General features: G+C 28.4%; 4 protein-coding genes across 9 annotated transcripts; 2 read left to right on the top strand and 2 right to left on the bottom strand.

Annotated features, from left to right (window-relative positions):
- Positions 1–309: 309 nt before the first annotated feature.
- On the bottom strand, positions 310–7,464 carry LOC126835677 (DNA fragmentation factor subunit beta). 6 transcript variants are annotated; one of them, XR_007685238.1, is made up of 9 exons: positions 7,299–7,464; positions 5,486–5,604; positions 4,953–5,079; positions 2,810–3,010; positions 2,571–2,719; positions 2,347–2,476; positions 2,072–2,271; positions 1,262–1,465; positions 310–580 (listed from the first exon to the last, which is right to left on the bottom strand). XR_007685238.1 is itself a non-coding variant. In XM_050568418.1 (7 exons), exons 2-7 carry the CDS (start codon positions 5,585–5,587, stop codon positions 1,400–1,402), a joined length of 1,074 nt encoding a protein of 357 aa, XP_050424375.1. In that variant the 5' UTR covers positions 5,588–5,604; positions 7,299–7,462; the 3' UTR covers positions 1,050–1,399. The 6 variants fall into 6 exon arrangements, 1 of the variants encoding a protein (XP_050424375.1); XR_007685237.1 differs by having other exon boundaries at positions 315–580; positions 2,072–2,276; positions 2,347–2,719; positions 7,170–7,463; XR_007685235.1 differs by having other exon boundaries at positions 316–580; positions 2,072–2,276; positions 2,347–2,719; positions 7,251–7,462.
- LOC126835671 (protein yellow-like) lies at positions 3,384–4,999 on the top strand. Its single transcript, XM_050568409.1, has 3 exons — positions 3,384–3,647; positions 3,922–4,645; positions 4,701–4,999. Exons 1-3 carry the CDS (start codon positions 3,395–3,397, stop codon positions 4,924–4,926), a joined length of 1,203 nt encoding a protein of 400 aa, XP_050424366.1. The 5' UTR covers positions 3,384–3,394; the 3' UTR covers positions 4,927–4,999.
- Positions 7,465–7,657: 193 nt separating the features above from the next.
- On the top strand, positions 7,658–13,027 carry LOC126835674 (uncharacterized). Its single transcript, XM_050568416.1, has 5 exons — positions 7,658–8,721; positions 9,671–9,902; positions 10,155–10,245; positions 10,531–10,833; positions 12,398–13,027. Exons 1-5 carry the CDS (start codon positions 8,669–8,671, stop codon positions 12,838–12,840), a joined length of 1,122 nt encoding a protein of 373 aa, XP_050424373.1. The 5' UTR covers positions 7,658–8,668; the 3' UTR covers positions 12,841–13,027.
- LOC126835679 (dynein assembly factor with WDR repeat domains 1-like) lies at positions 12,942–15,253 on the bottom strand. Its single transcript, XM_050568420.1, has 8 exons — positions 15,151–15,253; positions 14,969–15,041; positions 14,696–14,899; positions 14,196–14,617; positions 13,957–14,086; positions 13,707–13,866; positions 13,515–13,649; positions 12,942–13,333 (listed from the first exon to the last, which is right to left on the bottom strand). Exons 4-8 carry the CDS (start codon positions 14,410–14,412, stop codon positions 13,133–13,135), a joined length of 843 nt encoding a protein of 280 aa, XP_050424377.1. The 5' UTR covers positions 14,413–14,617; positions 14,696–14,899; positions 14,969–15,041; positions 15,151–15,253; the 3' UTR covers positions 12,942–13,132.
- Between the last annotated feature and the right edge of the window lie 515 nt (positions 15,254–15,768).

The raw sequence follows: 15,768 nt of genomic DNA, 5'->3' as shown, positions 1-15,768 counted from the left end.
TCTTATCACAGTACAAAATTCAAAGATCAAATGTTATTGTGTTACCGTAGAGTTTATTTTTTAAAATGGAGGTTGTTTAATAAATTGAGTGTATGATATTGAAATAAATTTAATAAATTAACAGGAAAGCCTAGTATTATAGTAATCTAGTAATATCTCAATAAAATAAAATATTTATAAGGTGATAACATTATCATTAATTTCAAGTATTTATGTAACTAATAGATTTTTAAAAAATTCATAATTACTCGACTTTTTATCAAGCATGGAAAATTAATCATACTTATATCTTTGGTATCATTAAGGTAGACTTTAAAGGTGTATTACATTCATAAAGTCACACGGTAAATTACGCTATAACTGAGTAGTTAAAATAATTATTTGTTACAATAATTATAGGGAAACAAAGTGTTCAAATGGTTACAACTTACAATTTGTACATTACACATACCAAGCGTCTGTTGATAGTGTTAAGCACTGTCGCCTGTACTTGTTCCCAAATAATAGGTTGCCATGGTAATTTATATTATCAGATTTTATTTCTATCTTCTGGCCAGTGTCAATGTGAGATAGAGCTATGCTGGGTAAAAAAATATTGATATTTAACATCATAATTATTTTTGGACATAAAATAATATTTTAGACACACAAATATTTATTATAAATTAAAAAAAACTAAACAGATAGATAATAGTGTTTTATTTAAAAATTTAACCTCCTTAACAAATAACTTGTTGATTTTAAGTCTAGATCTGTCAGAGTTAAATTTTTTATTCAAATAAAAAAATATTAAAAATGATTTCAAATTTAATTATTTAAAAAAAGTTATTCAAATGTAAATGTAATTATTCAAACATTATTATTGAAACATTATTTAAATAATATTTAAGTGCTTTTTTCAAGTTCTTATTTTTTTAAATATTATTTGGTAAAAAAATATATACTACATTTACGAAATATTTAAAACCAGTATATATATATATACATATATATATATAGGAAAAAATGTTTTATATGAATAATTTCAAAAATAATTTTTTAAACAAGTCTTTATTTGAAAAAGTTTTTTATTTGAATAACGTTTCATTCGAATAACAATTTGCACTACTCTAGACCTATACTATGTTCACCAAGATAATATGGGTGCGCAGAAAAACAACGTATTACTATCGTACAGACAGGAGTATTGCAATTTTGATTTGTGCAGCCATACTCTCTCGGCAAACAAATTATACTAAAATTGCTTTTAAAGTTTATTTACCACATTTCGTTAAAGTTCTTAAGAGGTGTTTTGAAGAAAAAAAAATGTGCAATTAGTAATTGCTCTACATAATAGGACTTGCATACAGATATAGTTATATTTTTTTAAAAACCGTATACAAATATCATACAATAATTGTCAAAAATACTTTTGCAGAATATGTGTATTCTTTGATTTGCTACTGTGTTTAGTATGTTCTATCACCTGCAAAAATAAACAAATAATTAAATGTTACACATTTTAACATTCAGAAAACGTTAGCTCAAACTGAACGCAACAAAATTATTTATTTAACTTTTACACATATATTGTTATACATTGTAACATTGAAAAACCATTACCCTGAACTAAATGTAAGAAATGTTTAATATATTAAATACATTATTTAGAAAATTATTGCCTACTTACAATCATTTTTCAAAACTAAATTTAAAACTAATAAATAATAATTAAACAAGTGGCTTTTCATGGAACTTTTATTTTAAAAGTTTTAACAATAATTTTTTTTTATTTGCAAGTTACATGCAATGTAAACTCTTTAAAATAAAAGTTCTAAAATATATAGTACGTTTTAAAAAAAATTGCTATTTCTTAAAATTTAAATTAAACATAAAATTCAAAGTATCCACACTACAAGCAGATACATAGGCACATGTATATGTATAATAACCGAGTAAATGTCAATTTAAGTATACCTACATTTTTGGAACGTTAAAATATATAACACTATATGTGTGACCATTCAACGAACAAATAATTTGTTATTGTTCGCCTAGGTCTACTTTTAAGATATTATAATATTATACTTACCTTTTTTGTTTCTAAAAAATATTCAGGGTCACACTTAGCACTATCGTGTTGTCCTTTGTCATGGCAAACAATATGAACAAGTTTGAGATTGTTGGTAGTAAAAAGTAAATTATAAAAATAATTTACATTTATTGATTTATTTCCAACAGTTGCCCGTGTGCTAGCTTTAAACAACGACGGTATCACCGATCTTGACCTTTCTGCCCTAAAAATAATTTTTCTTTTAGTTAGCTTTACTTAGACATTTTGTTAATTAAGAATATATATTCAAATACCAATGATCCAGATTCCAAGTCGAAAAAATAATTCTACTTTCTCTACTTTGGTAAGGATTAATTTTGTGGCCAGTACCCTGCTCATAAAAACAGCTATTTTGATTCCACGCACCCTCACACAAAAATGTTCCTAATTTGTCACAAAGGCATTTATCACTCGATCTATCAAAATAATGTCCATTATATTTGTTTGTATTTAAAAGGACAGTAAATTTTTCAAGTACTTCATTCAAATAATGTCTTTGTTTACTATCACTTAAATAAATATCAGACTTTTTGATATCCGCTTTAGTTTTATACATATAATTTCGTATACGGTCTTGACAGCGTTTGAACATGAACTCTTCTTTTGTATTTGCTACTGTATCTAAATCTGAAATTTAATATTAAAAAAAAAGTAAAATATTTAACACATATAGTATACAATACAATGTTCCCGAATATAACAGGTTAACATCATTACCTTCAAACCACTGAGGGTGTTTTGTCTTTAAACTACAAGCAGTTAGATTAGTCAATACTTCATTTTGATCGGCATGTAAAATAGAAGTTAATACTTGAATTTTTTCTTTAATGTTGACATCCATAAATTCTTTAATTTTAATTGACGTTCTTAGTAAATCAATATTGACTGATTTTAATGCATTATACACTATATCAGCACCTAAAAATAATAGCATTTTCAATTGCACTTAAATTTCAGTTTTCAATACAAAACTTAATTACGAACCATCATCAAATTATTCACAAGTTTTTTTTTTTAATACGACAGTAAAATTAGAGTACTATTGTTCATTTATTTTTAGTTAATAACAAAGAAAATAAGTGAACAATTTAATAGGTACATAAAAGCTACGCATGAGTTCACTTGTTTCAAATATTTGACAAATAAATAGATTGAAAAACAAACATTAAGTATAGAGATCAAGGTTTATTCATATTTGTATTAAACATAGGAAATGACTATGCATAAACATAAATTTATCAAAACGCTTTTGAACGAATGCTGTTTGATATCAATTGTAGTTACTAGTTTCGAAATGCAATCATGATGTCTAAAATTGTTCTTATATTATTTTCATTATATCTACCAATATGGAGTTCTAGAATAAAAGAAGTACTTAATTTAAAAAATATCTATTTTTCATCATTAACTGAAACTTTGAAAAACCACAGCCAGCAGTCCGATCAAATAAATGCTATGCCAGTGGCGTTAGAAAGATGGCAAAATAAATTATTTTTGGTCACGCCAAGGTTCAAACAAAATATACCAGCTACTCTATCATACATTGATATCTCAAGTAATCGCAATCACTTTACATCAGAGTTGGCAAAAAACCTATACCTAAAACCCCCAGTGGGGGTGCCACCATATGTTTAGGCATATAGGGTTTTATTGGATTTATGTACACCCAAAAACTTTGTTATTAAATGTAACACCCTCAAATAAGTCTAAAATAAATTTTACCCAAAAAGCTTAATTGGGTCAGCCTTTTTTTCAAAAAACACCCAGGTTAATGCCAACTCTGCTTTATAAATTTTTAAATATTAAATTAATCTAAGTTTTAATTATAGATATCGAAGAATTGAAAAATAAAACGCCAATCTTAATCCCTTATCCTAATCAAAAGGTTCATGATATATCTGAACACAATTTAACTTCTGTAGCTATAGTTCGCGCTGATGTATGTGACCGCTTATGGATTCTAGATAATGGAAAAGTAAATAATAAACGAGAAATGGCCACTACAATACATGTATATAATTTAAAAACAAATATACACATGCGTACATACAGTCTGGGGCATTTAACCAATACAAATTCGGATTTCAACAATATGGTTGTAGATGTGACGTCTTCTACTTGCGAAGACGCTTATGCTTACATACCAGACAGTGATACTTATCGGTTAATAGTTTACAGTTGGAAGACAAATGATTCAATGTCGCTGACGCATAATTATTTTCATTTTGATCCTATTTGCGGTGATATTGATTTAGGAGAAGTGCATTATCAGTCGCAAAAAGGTCTATTCGGAATAGCACTGTCCCCAATGGGGAGGAATGGTTACAGAACGGTTTACTTTCATAGCATTGCAAGTACTATGGGATTTGCCGTTAGCTCCAAAACGCTACATGATTGGCAATATGAAAAAAATAAAAATGTTTACGAATTCAAAGTTATGGGATCGAGAGGAATAAATAAACAAGCGACATCTTCAACGTTTGATATAGAAACTGGAGTTTTGTTTTACGGTTTACTAATACAGAACACCATAGGATGTTGGAATTCGTACAGGTGGACTTTTAAATTTTATTTTATTTTCAAATAATATTAATTGATTTTATTTTAGTGGAGAAGAATACAATGAACATACACAAAGCCTTATCACTTTGGATAAGGATCAAGATATGTATCCATCCGATGTTAAAGTCGATAGAACGGGAAATTTATGGGTATTATCAAACACATTACCAATTTACACCCACAATAACTTTGAACAAAATTTAGTTCATGTTAAAATTTACATGACTCCTGTCCGCCAAGTTATTAAAGGAACAATTTGTGATGAAATGTAAACTAGGTATTGTAACTAACTGTATACCTGAATGAAAAGTTTCTCCTTTTAATTTAAAAATAAATAATGTCTGGCTGGGCAATGTTTGAAAATATTCTTCATCATAAATAACTGTACCATCTTGCAATATTACTGTTACATTTGCATCATGTATCTAAAATTTTTTAAATATTTGTTTAAAACCATGAAAATTTTATTTTATTAAAACAATTTTAAAAATACCATACATATATATATATTAATAAAGCACTTTTAAAGACATTTAAAATGTGTTAATTTAAAATTTATGCCATTCATATCTAAATTTAGTCTTTGACTATTGAGTTAAGTTTTCATTAATCATAACTATTAATGATAAAAATAAAATTGTTTTGGTAAATCATATTTATAATTCCATCCTCAGTGGCTGTCAGCTTCATTCTTTCTAAGCAGAAAAATGATAATGGAAAAAGAATATACAAGGTAAGATAGAATAAGTAAGTCCTGCTTAAACAACACAAATGTCAAAAAATATGCTTATTATTATTAATACATTAAATATATTTTTTACAATAATTTACCTTTAATTTTTGACATCCTTTAATGCGAAGAACATTGAATGTGCCGCAAGCAATCCCAAATTGTTTGTCTCTTATACAATTAGTTATTTTGTAGCCTTTCATTATTACATATCATCGTTCTAAAAATGTTAAAAAAAAAAATATACTATTAGTATTATTACCAAATTTCTAGATTAGGTCATATGAGCTAAATTATAAATAAATTAATCAAGCACAAAATAAAAAAAAAAAAACAGAACAGTGGAGTCTGGGCATAGTGGAGACGGAGAAGTCACAGGTCTACAGATTTTATTATAACTGAAAGTGATAAAATCACTTTTAAATAAACGCTTCAATGCGAATTTATGGATATTAGGTTCAAACCAGTTTTAGTGGTTTAGAAGATATCGTGGGACCAGCAATAATGTACTTCAAATATTTAGTCTTGTGCAAGGTGGATACGATAAGGGTTAATCGTCTGTCTATAAAAATGTACTGTCATAGTTATCCATATATAGTAATTAACAATATAATGAAAATATTTTCATTACCTGTTGACTGTTGATTCACACACACATAGCAACCTAGAAACTGACTACGGCCAAAGTGTAAATTTACCCTATTTTTTGGGTTTTCCTTAATAAAAAAATAATTTGACTACAGATTTTTGAGAAAATTGTATATGTTAGAGTTCCATTTTAGATTTACCTTCGGTCTAATTTTCAGATCTAAATCTCTAAAACTTTGCTTGAAAAAGTGAAATAAAGAAAAAAATTCTATCCCTTCTAGGGGAAAGGGTTTATGATATTTTTTTGTTTTTTTAATGTTTATCGATAGTACTATGTTTGAAGAACAATTCACATAAATTTGGAACTTTTTCGACTATTTTAAAAAAAGCAATAGAACATTGTAATTTTAAGTTGAAAAATTTGTACATTTTTTGGGTGTTTTTCTCGATTTTGATGGGGAAGGGGTGATTTTTTAAAATGTTTGGCCAAATTAAGTACCTTTCAAGTATGATTTCTGATCTATAGAATTGTTACACGGAGAAATCGGTTCAGCGGTTTATAAGATATCGTGGGTCTAGACACAAAAATTAAAACACATCACTGTAAAAATAATACCTTCTCAGCTCCGCACCGAAGCTAAAAATTTAAATAAAGTAATAATAAACTTTCAATTTAGTTTTTAACTCAAAATAAGTTGAAGTATTAACCCTAGAACGCTAACCATTTATCTATTTGACGAATACTGATTATTTTTAACTGACTATTTTTAGCATGTTTGTCATATGAGTTTCTACCCTCCATCTATCTCTTGTAAATATTGTTGAGTATATTTAATGTTAAAATAAAAAGCTCTATTGTAATCAGTTAGTTGTCGACCTTCGATTGCGCAAAATCCACATCATCAAATCGACGAATAGTTAGTAGCACATTCAAAATGCATGCTGTTTTAGTTCATCGATGCGACGAAGGTTAATTTCTAAGGGATGATTTCAAATAACCCAAAATATATTATACTTATTATTTATTTAAATTATTATATTTATTTTTTATGAAGTAAAGAAAACAATCGGAGTAATTTTATTTATTTATGTACATTTCTTCAAATCGACGAATGGTTAGCAATAAAAGGGTTAAAAATAAGGTTAGTATTCTAGGGTTAAAAAAGTAATATGGAACAAAAAATGGTAGAAGTATACCTTACACCCCTTTTATTGCATGGTTTTTCTATAAATATAAATTGCATTTATCAATATTTGCTTCCATTTGATACAACTTACCACACTTCAAACGAATATAACAGAAGCATAGATTAAATGAAAAATCACCTGATGTAGAAGTCGAGCATCAGAACTAGATTAAATAATTACACCAATTAGTTTTTCTTTGCTCTCAGCTAAGAACTTCCACAGTTATACTTTATGCTATTCAAATTTGAACATACATCATAGTTCATACATCAATAATTTCTGTTATCATTTATCGTTGGCCCGATTTAAATTTTTGTTGCTATCACCATGACCAATACTATGAATTAATAAGGTGGTTATCAGTAAAATGTTAACTGAGTTGCCTATCCAGTAAAAAAAAGGAGAACTAAAAAGAACCGCAGTAAAGCTATGTTAACGTTGACATGAAACATTTTTAGGCCAGCTTAAACGATTTCACCTAAAATTTGCACAGGCGTTTTTGATGGTAGAAACTAAACAACACCGAACACGGTATGCCGTGAAAACGTGTAAAATACAAATTATATTTTGATAAGTGTATAAAGCTGTGGGCCACGGTAACGAATCAAATAGTATTTTTTATATTTTTAGTTCAGTTGTATCTAGTGGAAAATGAGTAAACCGATGGCTTTAAGACGAATTTGGCTTAATAATATTGTTAATTTTTTCCCTAAGACCGCCGGATGCAACGCCTTATGAGAAATTTCAAGAGCTTTTCAGCGGTTTGACTCTCATTTACAGACAATTTGGCTAACTTTTGTGTGAAAAAATATGATCATTTCCATAACCGCATTTGGATCGTCCATATGCGTTCTAGAGCCTGAGATACCTGACAGGGGAATTTATTTTCCTATGCGATGTATTTTATTATTTTAATTTCAAATAACTGCCAAGTTTTTCAACCATATGTGTTTACTCATAGACAAAATAATTTAAATTAAAAACAATACCATGAAGCTTATACAAATTAACCGGTAAATTAATTGACATGATCAAAATTTATTAAAAACAACTTTTTTCCTAAATATTGCCTATACAAAACTCCTTAAAACCAAACGCATGCAATCCCCTTAACAAAATATAATTTGTATTTTACACGTTTTTACGGCACACCGTGTTCGGTGTTGTTTAGTTTGTATTATAAAACCATCAAAAACGCCTGTGCAAATTTTAGGTGAAATCGTTTAAGCTGGCCTAAAAATGTTTCATGTCAACGTTAACATAGCTTTACTGCGGTTCTTTTTAGTTCTCCTTTTTTTTACTGGATAAGCAACTCAGTTAACATTTTACTGGTAACCTCTTTATCAATTCATGGTATGGTGTTATCTACACAAACGTAATTTCTTAAAAATTAAAAAACTGACAGAAGTCAACTCTCAAGTCTCAACAATTAAAAAATAAGTACTTGTACTTCGATTTTTATAACTTAGATAATTTGTGTAAGTAATTATATATTCAAGAAGTTAGTTATGGAAGAAGTGGAGGATCCTATGGACGAATGGTTTTTTAATTCTTTCAAAAAGTAAGAAAATATAATACTGAGGAACAGTGATTTTGCAGCCAGATATATTATAGGACTCGATTTAGAATAATTCTAGCTACTGAGTACGAAAAAAATATCAGTTTTACCGAATTGACTAGTTTATGAGATAATGACTACCAACTAATAGACTGTAGAAGGGCTAAACAAAATAAAAATAATTATTATTAAAATATCTAATCGGTTCATTCGGACTTAATCAGTTGACTATCGATTTTGTTAATTATTTGATCATTATACATCAGTCTACTGGACATGTCGGATAATTATCACATGACTGTATAATCGAGAGACCACTGTGTCTGATTAGTAAGAATGCAATAAACAAGCACATTCAATAAAAACTACCTTTGCTTATATATACTTAAAATAATACAACTTAAGGAGGGTAGGTCCTAAATAATTAGATATTTTTTACTTGTAGTTTATCTCGAAAACTAAGGTCAATCTATAGAATGTGTAGTTCAGGTGTGTACTAAAACCATAGATACATTTTATGCCGTAAAATAAATACATTTTTTTGTTCCCTAGTGTAGGCTAAAGGGTCTATTGGGGTAATTGTAAACGTACGGTGCAAATGTAAATTATATTTTTTTTTTAAAGTAATCAAAAATTTTTAATTTTAACTCAGTACCATTAACTATAAGGTATTATTAATATCATATACCACATAATATTTACACTTTTTAAATAAATAAGTTCCTGCTTGTTTTTTCTTTTTAAAACTAAATTTAATGATGTAATTAAATCATAATAATAGACAAATTTACTTTATAGATGTAAAGGGTAGGTATTTTCCAATTGAGGGTTTTACTCACAGGATTTTGCATTTTAGAGCAGAATGATTTGACCCTGGCCCTGCAAAACCTAGCGCCGGCGCTGATATACATAAGTAATTGATATTTTATACAATGGATGATTATATTTGTAGGTACCACAAGTTACAAATGTTTGGTATTGATAAACCCATTCTAGCTATGGATTTAAGTAGTACAACTGCTGTATGTTTAGCATGCAAACAAAGTGAGAACACCGTTTTTGAAGTATTAAATTTGGAACTACCAAACAAACTGTACCAATTGGAAAATGAGCCTGACTCTATAAATACTAGTAGAGATCTGAAAATTAAATGTGGCACCTTAACTACCAATAAATTAATTGATGTAAGTAAGGTATTATAATTAAATATTATTATATTATAACCTAATAATTCTAATATCTAAAAACAAATTATAATATGATGTTATAACTAGTTATAAGTTTGTTTTTTAGCATTTAACTGCATTTTTAATAGTATTTAATAATTTAAATTTTTACTGAAGATATCCTCAGTAAAAATGTATACAATATATATTGTAACAATATTCAATTTTTTGGTTTGTTATATTTTATATATTAATTATATTTTTTTACAGATGAAAACAATATTCAATAAAAATAAAGTAATATTATCTAAAGAAGGAATGAATAATGTAATTTTATACCAATTAAATACTAATAACTCAGGTAATTAGTATTATATACAGTGCAACCTGTCTAAGACAGAATCGACATAACATTAAAAGAAAATTTATATAATAATAAGTTAATTGTGGCTTCTTTAAAAGTAGTAGTTTTGATTTTTTAATAAAACATTTAAGTATTTCAATTTTCAGAGACCATAATATAATTATTATGGCTAATACAATTTTCTGGTTTATCCCAGGTTCGTCTTAAATAGATTGTACTGTAATTATAACCATTGCTTAGTTAGTTCTATAAATAATTGTTGCCAATTTAATATTATTTCAGATCAAATGATCCCAATCATATCTTTTGATAGTAAAATAGACTCTGGAAAATTAGCAATTAATCATTTAAATGACACATTTATTGTATGGGGAAGAGAAAATACTTGGCAAAACGGAAAATTGTTTGATATTGAAAATAATAAATGTTTATTAGTATGTAAAGATGAGTTAAATGATGCAACAAACAATTATGTACCACAGTTTATATCTAAAGACAAATTAATAGTTTTGAATTCAAACAATGGTGCATTTGATATGTACTGTATAACTAATAACCAGCATATAATTAACATACCTCAACCAGGTAAATAATTAAACAACAAAATCTTTAATTTGATATGTCCTTCTAGAATCAGAGGGACATATCAACCTAATAACATGAAAACTGTATGTTAACTCTGTGATAAGATGGTATAATTTTGTATGTCACTTTTTGTCAATTTTGGTGTAATTACTAGGGGTGGGCCGATACTAGAACCAATAATTAGTATCAATATCGGCCGATATTAGTAGTACCAGTTTTTTTTGGAAATTGATATTTGGACAGATACCAAAAAAATAATAATCAATAGTCGGTAATATGTAATATCGGATATCGGTTCATGGTTTTTGCAAAAAATGTTAATTTTTTAATATATCAGATATCGGCAAAATCTAGATGACAGAAGGTTTTAGATCTCAATGCAAAATACTACAAACACTAAGATGTGAAATTCGCCAGACAGCTGCGTCTTTCCCTGTAGAACGCCTTGGGGGCTGTGCGATTGGAAGCTCTCATTGCAACCACATTTTCAGGTCCTGTTACAGTCCTAGATTGCCCACGAGGTTTCCTTTTCAATGCGTTGCCTGTTATCTTGAAGTTCATACCCAATTTTTAATTCTTTTGGTATCTGGAACAGGATCTCGTCAACATAGCATAAAGCATAATATGCGAAAGGCCCACTGTGTTGTGGTTGGTGACCCACTAGTTTTAATAAATTCTTTGACGACAAAAGCACAATGCTCTCCTGACCATGCAATGTTGTTTACTAAAACGGCACGTATCAACATACGCCACTATTGTACCCGTTTCACGCCTAAAGCTGTCCGTCACCTAAATCAATAAGTTTTTTCTGCCGGACCCTGTATTTATTATTATTACTATACTTCGTACAAATTAAGAATATACCAATCGTGCAACAAAAATGTGTACCATGCTGCACATCCATCCCCTACCATAACGCAGGTGGCATTGATCGGTGACCGATGACAATAAGGTACTTAAGTTGCCGGCCTCCCGCTGCAAATCATCAAGCGAAGTTTGACAGTGTATTATTAATTAAAATATGGTATGTCTGAGTGCTTTTTGTTACCAAGCTATGGTTACTAATATTCAAAAATACATTTTGCTGCTATGTCAAAATACATTTTTTTATTTGATGTCTAAAAACTATGTTTTTTTCCCTTATAGTTAAAAAATTGGCATATCAACTTATGCCATCGTACCACAGAACGTTTCAATGAAGGTAAAATAAATGTAATTATTTTAATTATATGTGAATAATTTTCAGATCTATCAATGTCTTCAGTTTCCGCTGACGTTTTGGACTTGGACACAGTCTAAAACGTCAGTAGAAAACTTAAGACATGGATACATCTGAAAATTATCCACATAATATTACAATATATGAAAACTTTAAGACATTTATAAATTAATTGTATAATAAAATGTTTAAATACTATGTGTGTAATACACAAAAAAAAACTACATAATATAATATTTAACGAGAAAACTTTATTTTATCTTCATTAATGTTTAGGGTCTAGTTAATGCGCCCATCTGTTTCTAGCTAATGATATTGTGGTTTGACATTTATGTTTGAATTTAGAGGCTAATATGGCCAAATGGTTTTCAAACACTGCTTACGTGAATTTAGAGGAAACTACGAGTAATAATTTTCAAATAATTTCAAATGCAGGAGATTTGGTTGTATATGACTTAAGATGTTTAAGAACTCCAAAAATATACAAAAGAAATTTATTTCCAGAATGTAATAATGATATAAACATTAACTTAGACCCGGGTAATTTGAAAAGAACCGTTGTTAGTGGTTTTGATGAAAACGTATACATTATTGAAGAAGAGTCTAGTGGTGACGAAAACGTGAAACTCAAATTCAAACACGAAGGTCATTTGTTTATAGAAAGTGAATATTCTAGTCATAATAAGATAACAACAAGTTGTGCTTTATGGTTACCAATGTGTGGTGATAATACATTATTATCTAGTGCAAATAATGGATCCATCCAAGGGTGGCAATATATTTCCTAAAGCTCAAAGAATTAACAAAAATAAATTATTTTGTTATACATTTTAATTGTTTAATAATCATACAATATATAATTATGTACAAATATTAATTTAATGTACAGTATTATTTTAATATTTAAGTGTTTTATATAAACATAACGCCGTATGCTGGATAGACTCGGTAAACAAAACGTTGAAATAACCCGTTTTTTTAATTGAGTTAAATTAAATAACATATTTTATTACTTCTATTATGTTTTGTTTACCTAGTTTTAGAATAAAGGCTAGAACGGCTATCTATATTAGTAAATATCTATGGTTTCCAAATACAGCAAGAATTATCTTTAGATGCTGTTAAAATTACATCTCCGTGATAACTCATGTTTACTGAAAAAACGTGATCAGAATGCTTTTCAAGTTTTTGAGTACATTCTCCTGTTTCAGTATTCCATAACATAGCACTATTATCCTGTGAGGCTGTCAATAAATGTTTTCCTGCTGGTTCCCAAAATACCTGAATAAATGTGAAATTGTGTAACTGTTAATGTGTATGATAGTTTAGCTACTAATTCATGCAGCTTAACTGGCCATGAAGGCCCAACACTACCATAATGAGATAGTTTCTTGACAAATTCGCTATCCAGGACAGATCGTCAGTCCGTTGCCGGATAACTACTAATAGACATTTTAAATACCTTTGATACTTCTTTTGAATGGCCTATCATAGCTGAAATCAAGTCCCCATTATTTACGTCCCAAACACAAGCATTACAATCACTGCTAGCTGTAGCCAAACGACGCCCGACCAAATCAAAAGAAACATCTAGTACCTAAAACCAATTCATTAAAAATGTATTGTAATTCCCAACATAAAAAAACAATATAACCTCATCTGTGTGGCCAATGATAGTCGTACGACAACTGTTAGTCCTTAAATCCCAAATTTTGGCTGTATTGTCTAATGACCCGCTGGCAATTGTACTGAATTCAAAGTTATAACAGCATGTACTTAACTCTGCTGTGTGTCCAGTTAAAGTTGTTATACATCTAAATTATAAATAATAGTTAATACATTTTATAATGTTGGCACAGATGATTATAGCTATCTATATTAAAATTGAAATATACAATTTTTACTTGGCAACACGTGTATCCCAAAGTTTAATCGTACCATCAAATGATCCTGTTATTATATTAGAACCATCATAATTAAACTGATTCACAATAACTTCACCTATGTGCCCTTTTAATACTTCTAATGTCTGACCTAGTAATAGAAGGAATATTAAAAATTTGTCAAATCTACACAATATATATTTTTTTATTCATATGATATATATATTACACTAACTTTTATATTATTAGTTATTACTAACCTGTTGCAGTACTGAATAATCTTGTGGTTTTATCCATAGAAGATGTAGCCACTATTTGTTTGCAGTCACTAATATCTGTCGCAACAATCTCCCCCGTATGCCCATACATTGTACATAAACACTCATCACCATTATCAATAGACCATATTTTGGCTGTTTTGTCAAAAGACCCAGTCAAAACTCTAAATACAGTCAATACCAATTCTATTTTATTCATATTGAGCCCAATTTAAAATTATTGCGTCTTATAAACTACTTAAAATAAAATCATTATAATACATAAATTTTTTTTTACTAGCCTTTTTGGGATGTTTAATGAAACCGTATACACTGCATTTTCATGACCCTTAAGTGTTTGACATTCTTTACTGGTTGAAATATTCCAAATTTTACACGTTCGATCATAACTTCCAGTAGCACATCTAAACAAGTACATACATTCAATATGAAATAGAATATTTATATTTTTTCTTATTAAATATGAATTTAGTTGATGATACATTGTTCCGTGTTTGTCAATAGACACATTAGTTATTGGCAATAAATGACCTTTCAGAATTCCACGAACACTTAAATTTGACAGTTCGCTCTTAAATGAATTATCTTTGATTTTCTGTAGTATTCCTGAAAGCTTAGGTAATACTTTAGGAGAAATCAACGGTTCTTTACTTGCAATTTGAGCAGCTAAAATCTCAACATTAGTCCTATTATACCAAAATTTTTTTTTCATTGTTAGTTTTTTTTTTTCAAATTTTGTAATAAAATGTTCTCACCCTTGTTCTATGTCCAATAAATCTAAAATTTTCCGTTTTATCTTTCCTTTTGTGAAGTATTCCAAAATAATACCTAAAAGAACAAAGATATTAATTTATAGGGCTAATCAGGTACTAAACAAATATGATCAGGTAAACAAATACGTATGTTAGACTTAACTATGGAATTCTAACTTTATTACCTGGAGGATAATATCTTAGATATAATTTTAATAACTTCATATAATATCCTGTATTTAATCATATTTAACTCTAGAGATGTAATCAAAATAATTTAGTTATAAGTACTATAACGTTTCTGGAGTTTCCATAGAAACGTCGATGTTAGATTCTCGTAGTTACGCTTACTAATAACATACCTCTATTACTTAGTACTTATTGATATTTTGCCCATATAGTTAATACCTATATTATTGATGATACAATATAAAATACAATAATCATCAAAAAAATATTTAAATTAAATATGAGATAAATTCTGATTAAATATCATAATTCAGATGTAGAGAAATCAAAAATTAAGTTGCTAAATTAATTTATGAAAAGTATTGATCAAAATTATCCCTCCCAGCGTGCTCAGTTTTACAAGACAAAATATTATTATAAAGTGTTATTTTATACGTATATATATATAAACTTAAAGATTATAACAGTGTGATTATAATTATTACTTTTTTGTGGTGGTAGAAGGGAGTAAGGATGTTGTATACATTATTATGTCAGTAGTTGTTGGGATCAATAGACGTGCCCAGAGTTCCTGCTTTGGTCATTTTAGCCGCTTTCTAACGTTCCCTAAACCG

Source organism: Adelges cooleyi, unplaced genomic scaffold (assembly GCF_023614345.1).
Source record: "Adelges cooleyi isolate 19-005CV unplaced genomic scaffold, UGA_ACOO_1.1 ACOO_flye_CR_arks_rails_tigmint_CR_PRNA_23, whole genome shotgun sequence".
Taxonomy (NCBI): Eukaryota; Metazoa; Arthropoda; class Insecta; order Hemiptera; family Adelgidae; genus Adelges; species Adelges cooleyi.
The sequence above is the reverse complement of the archived record's forward strand: the minus strand, read 5'-3'. Positions and strand labels throughout refer to the sequence as shown.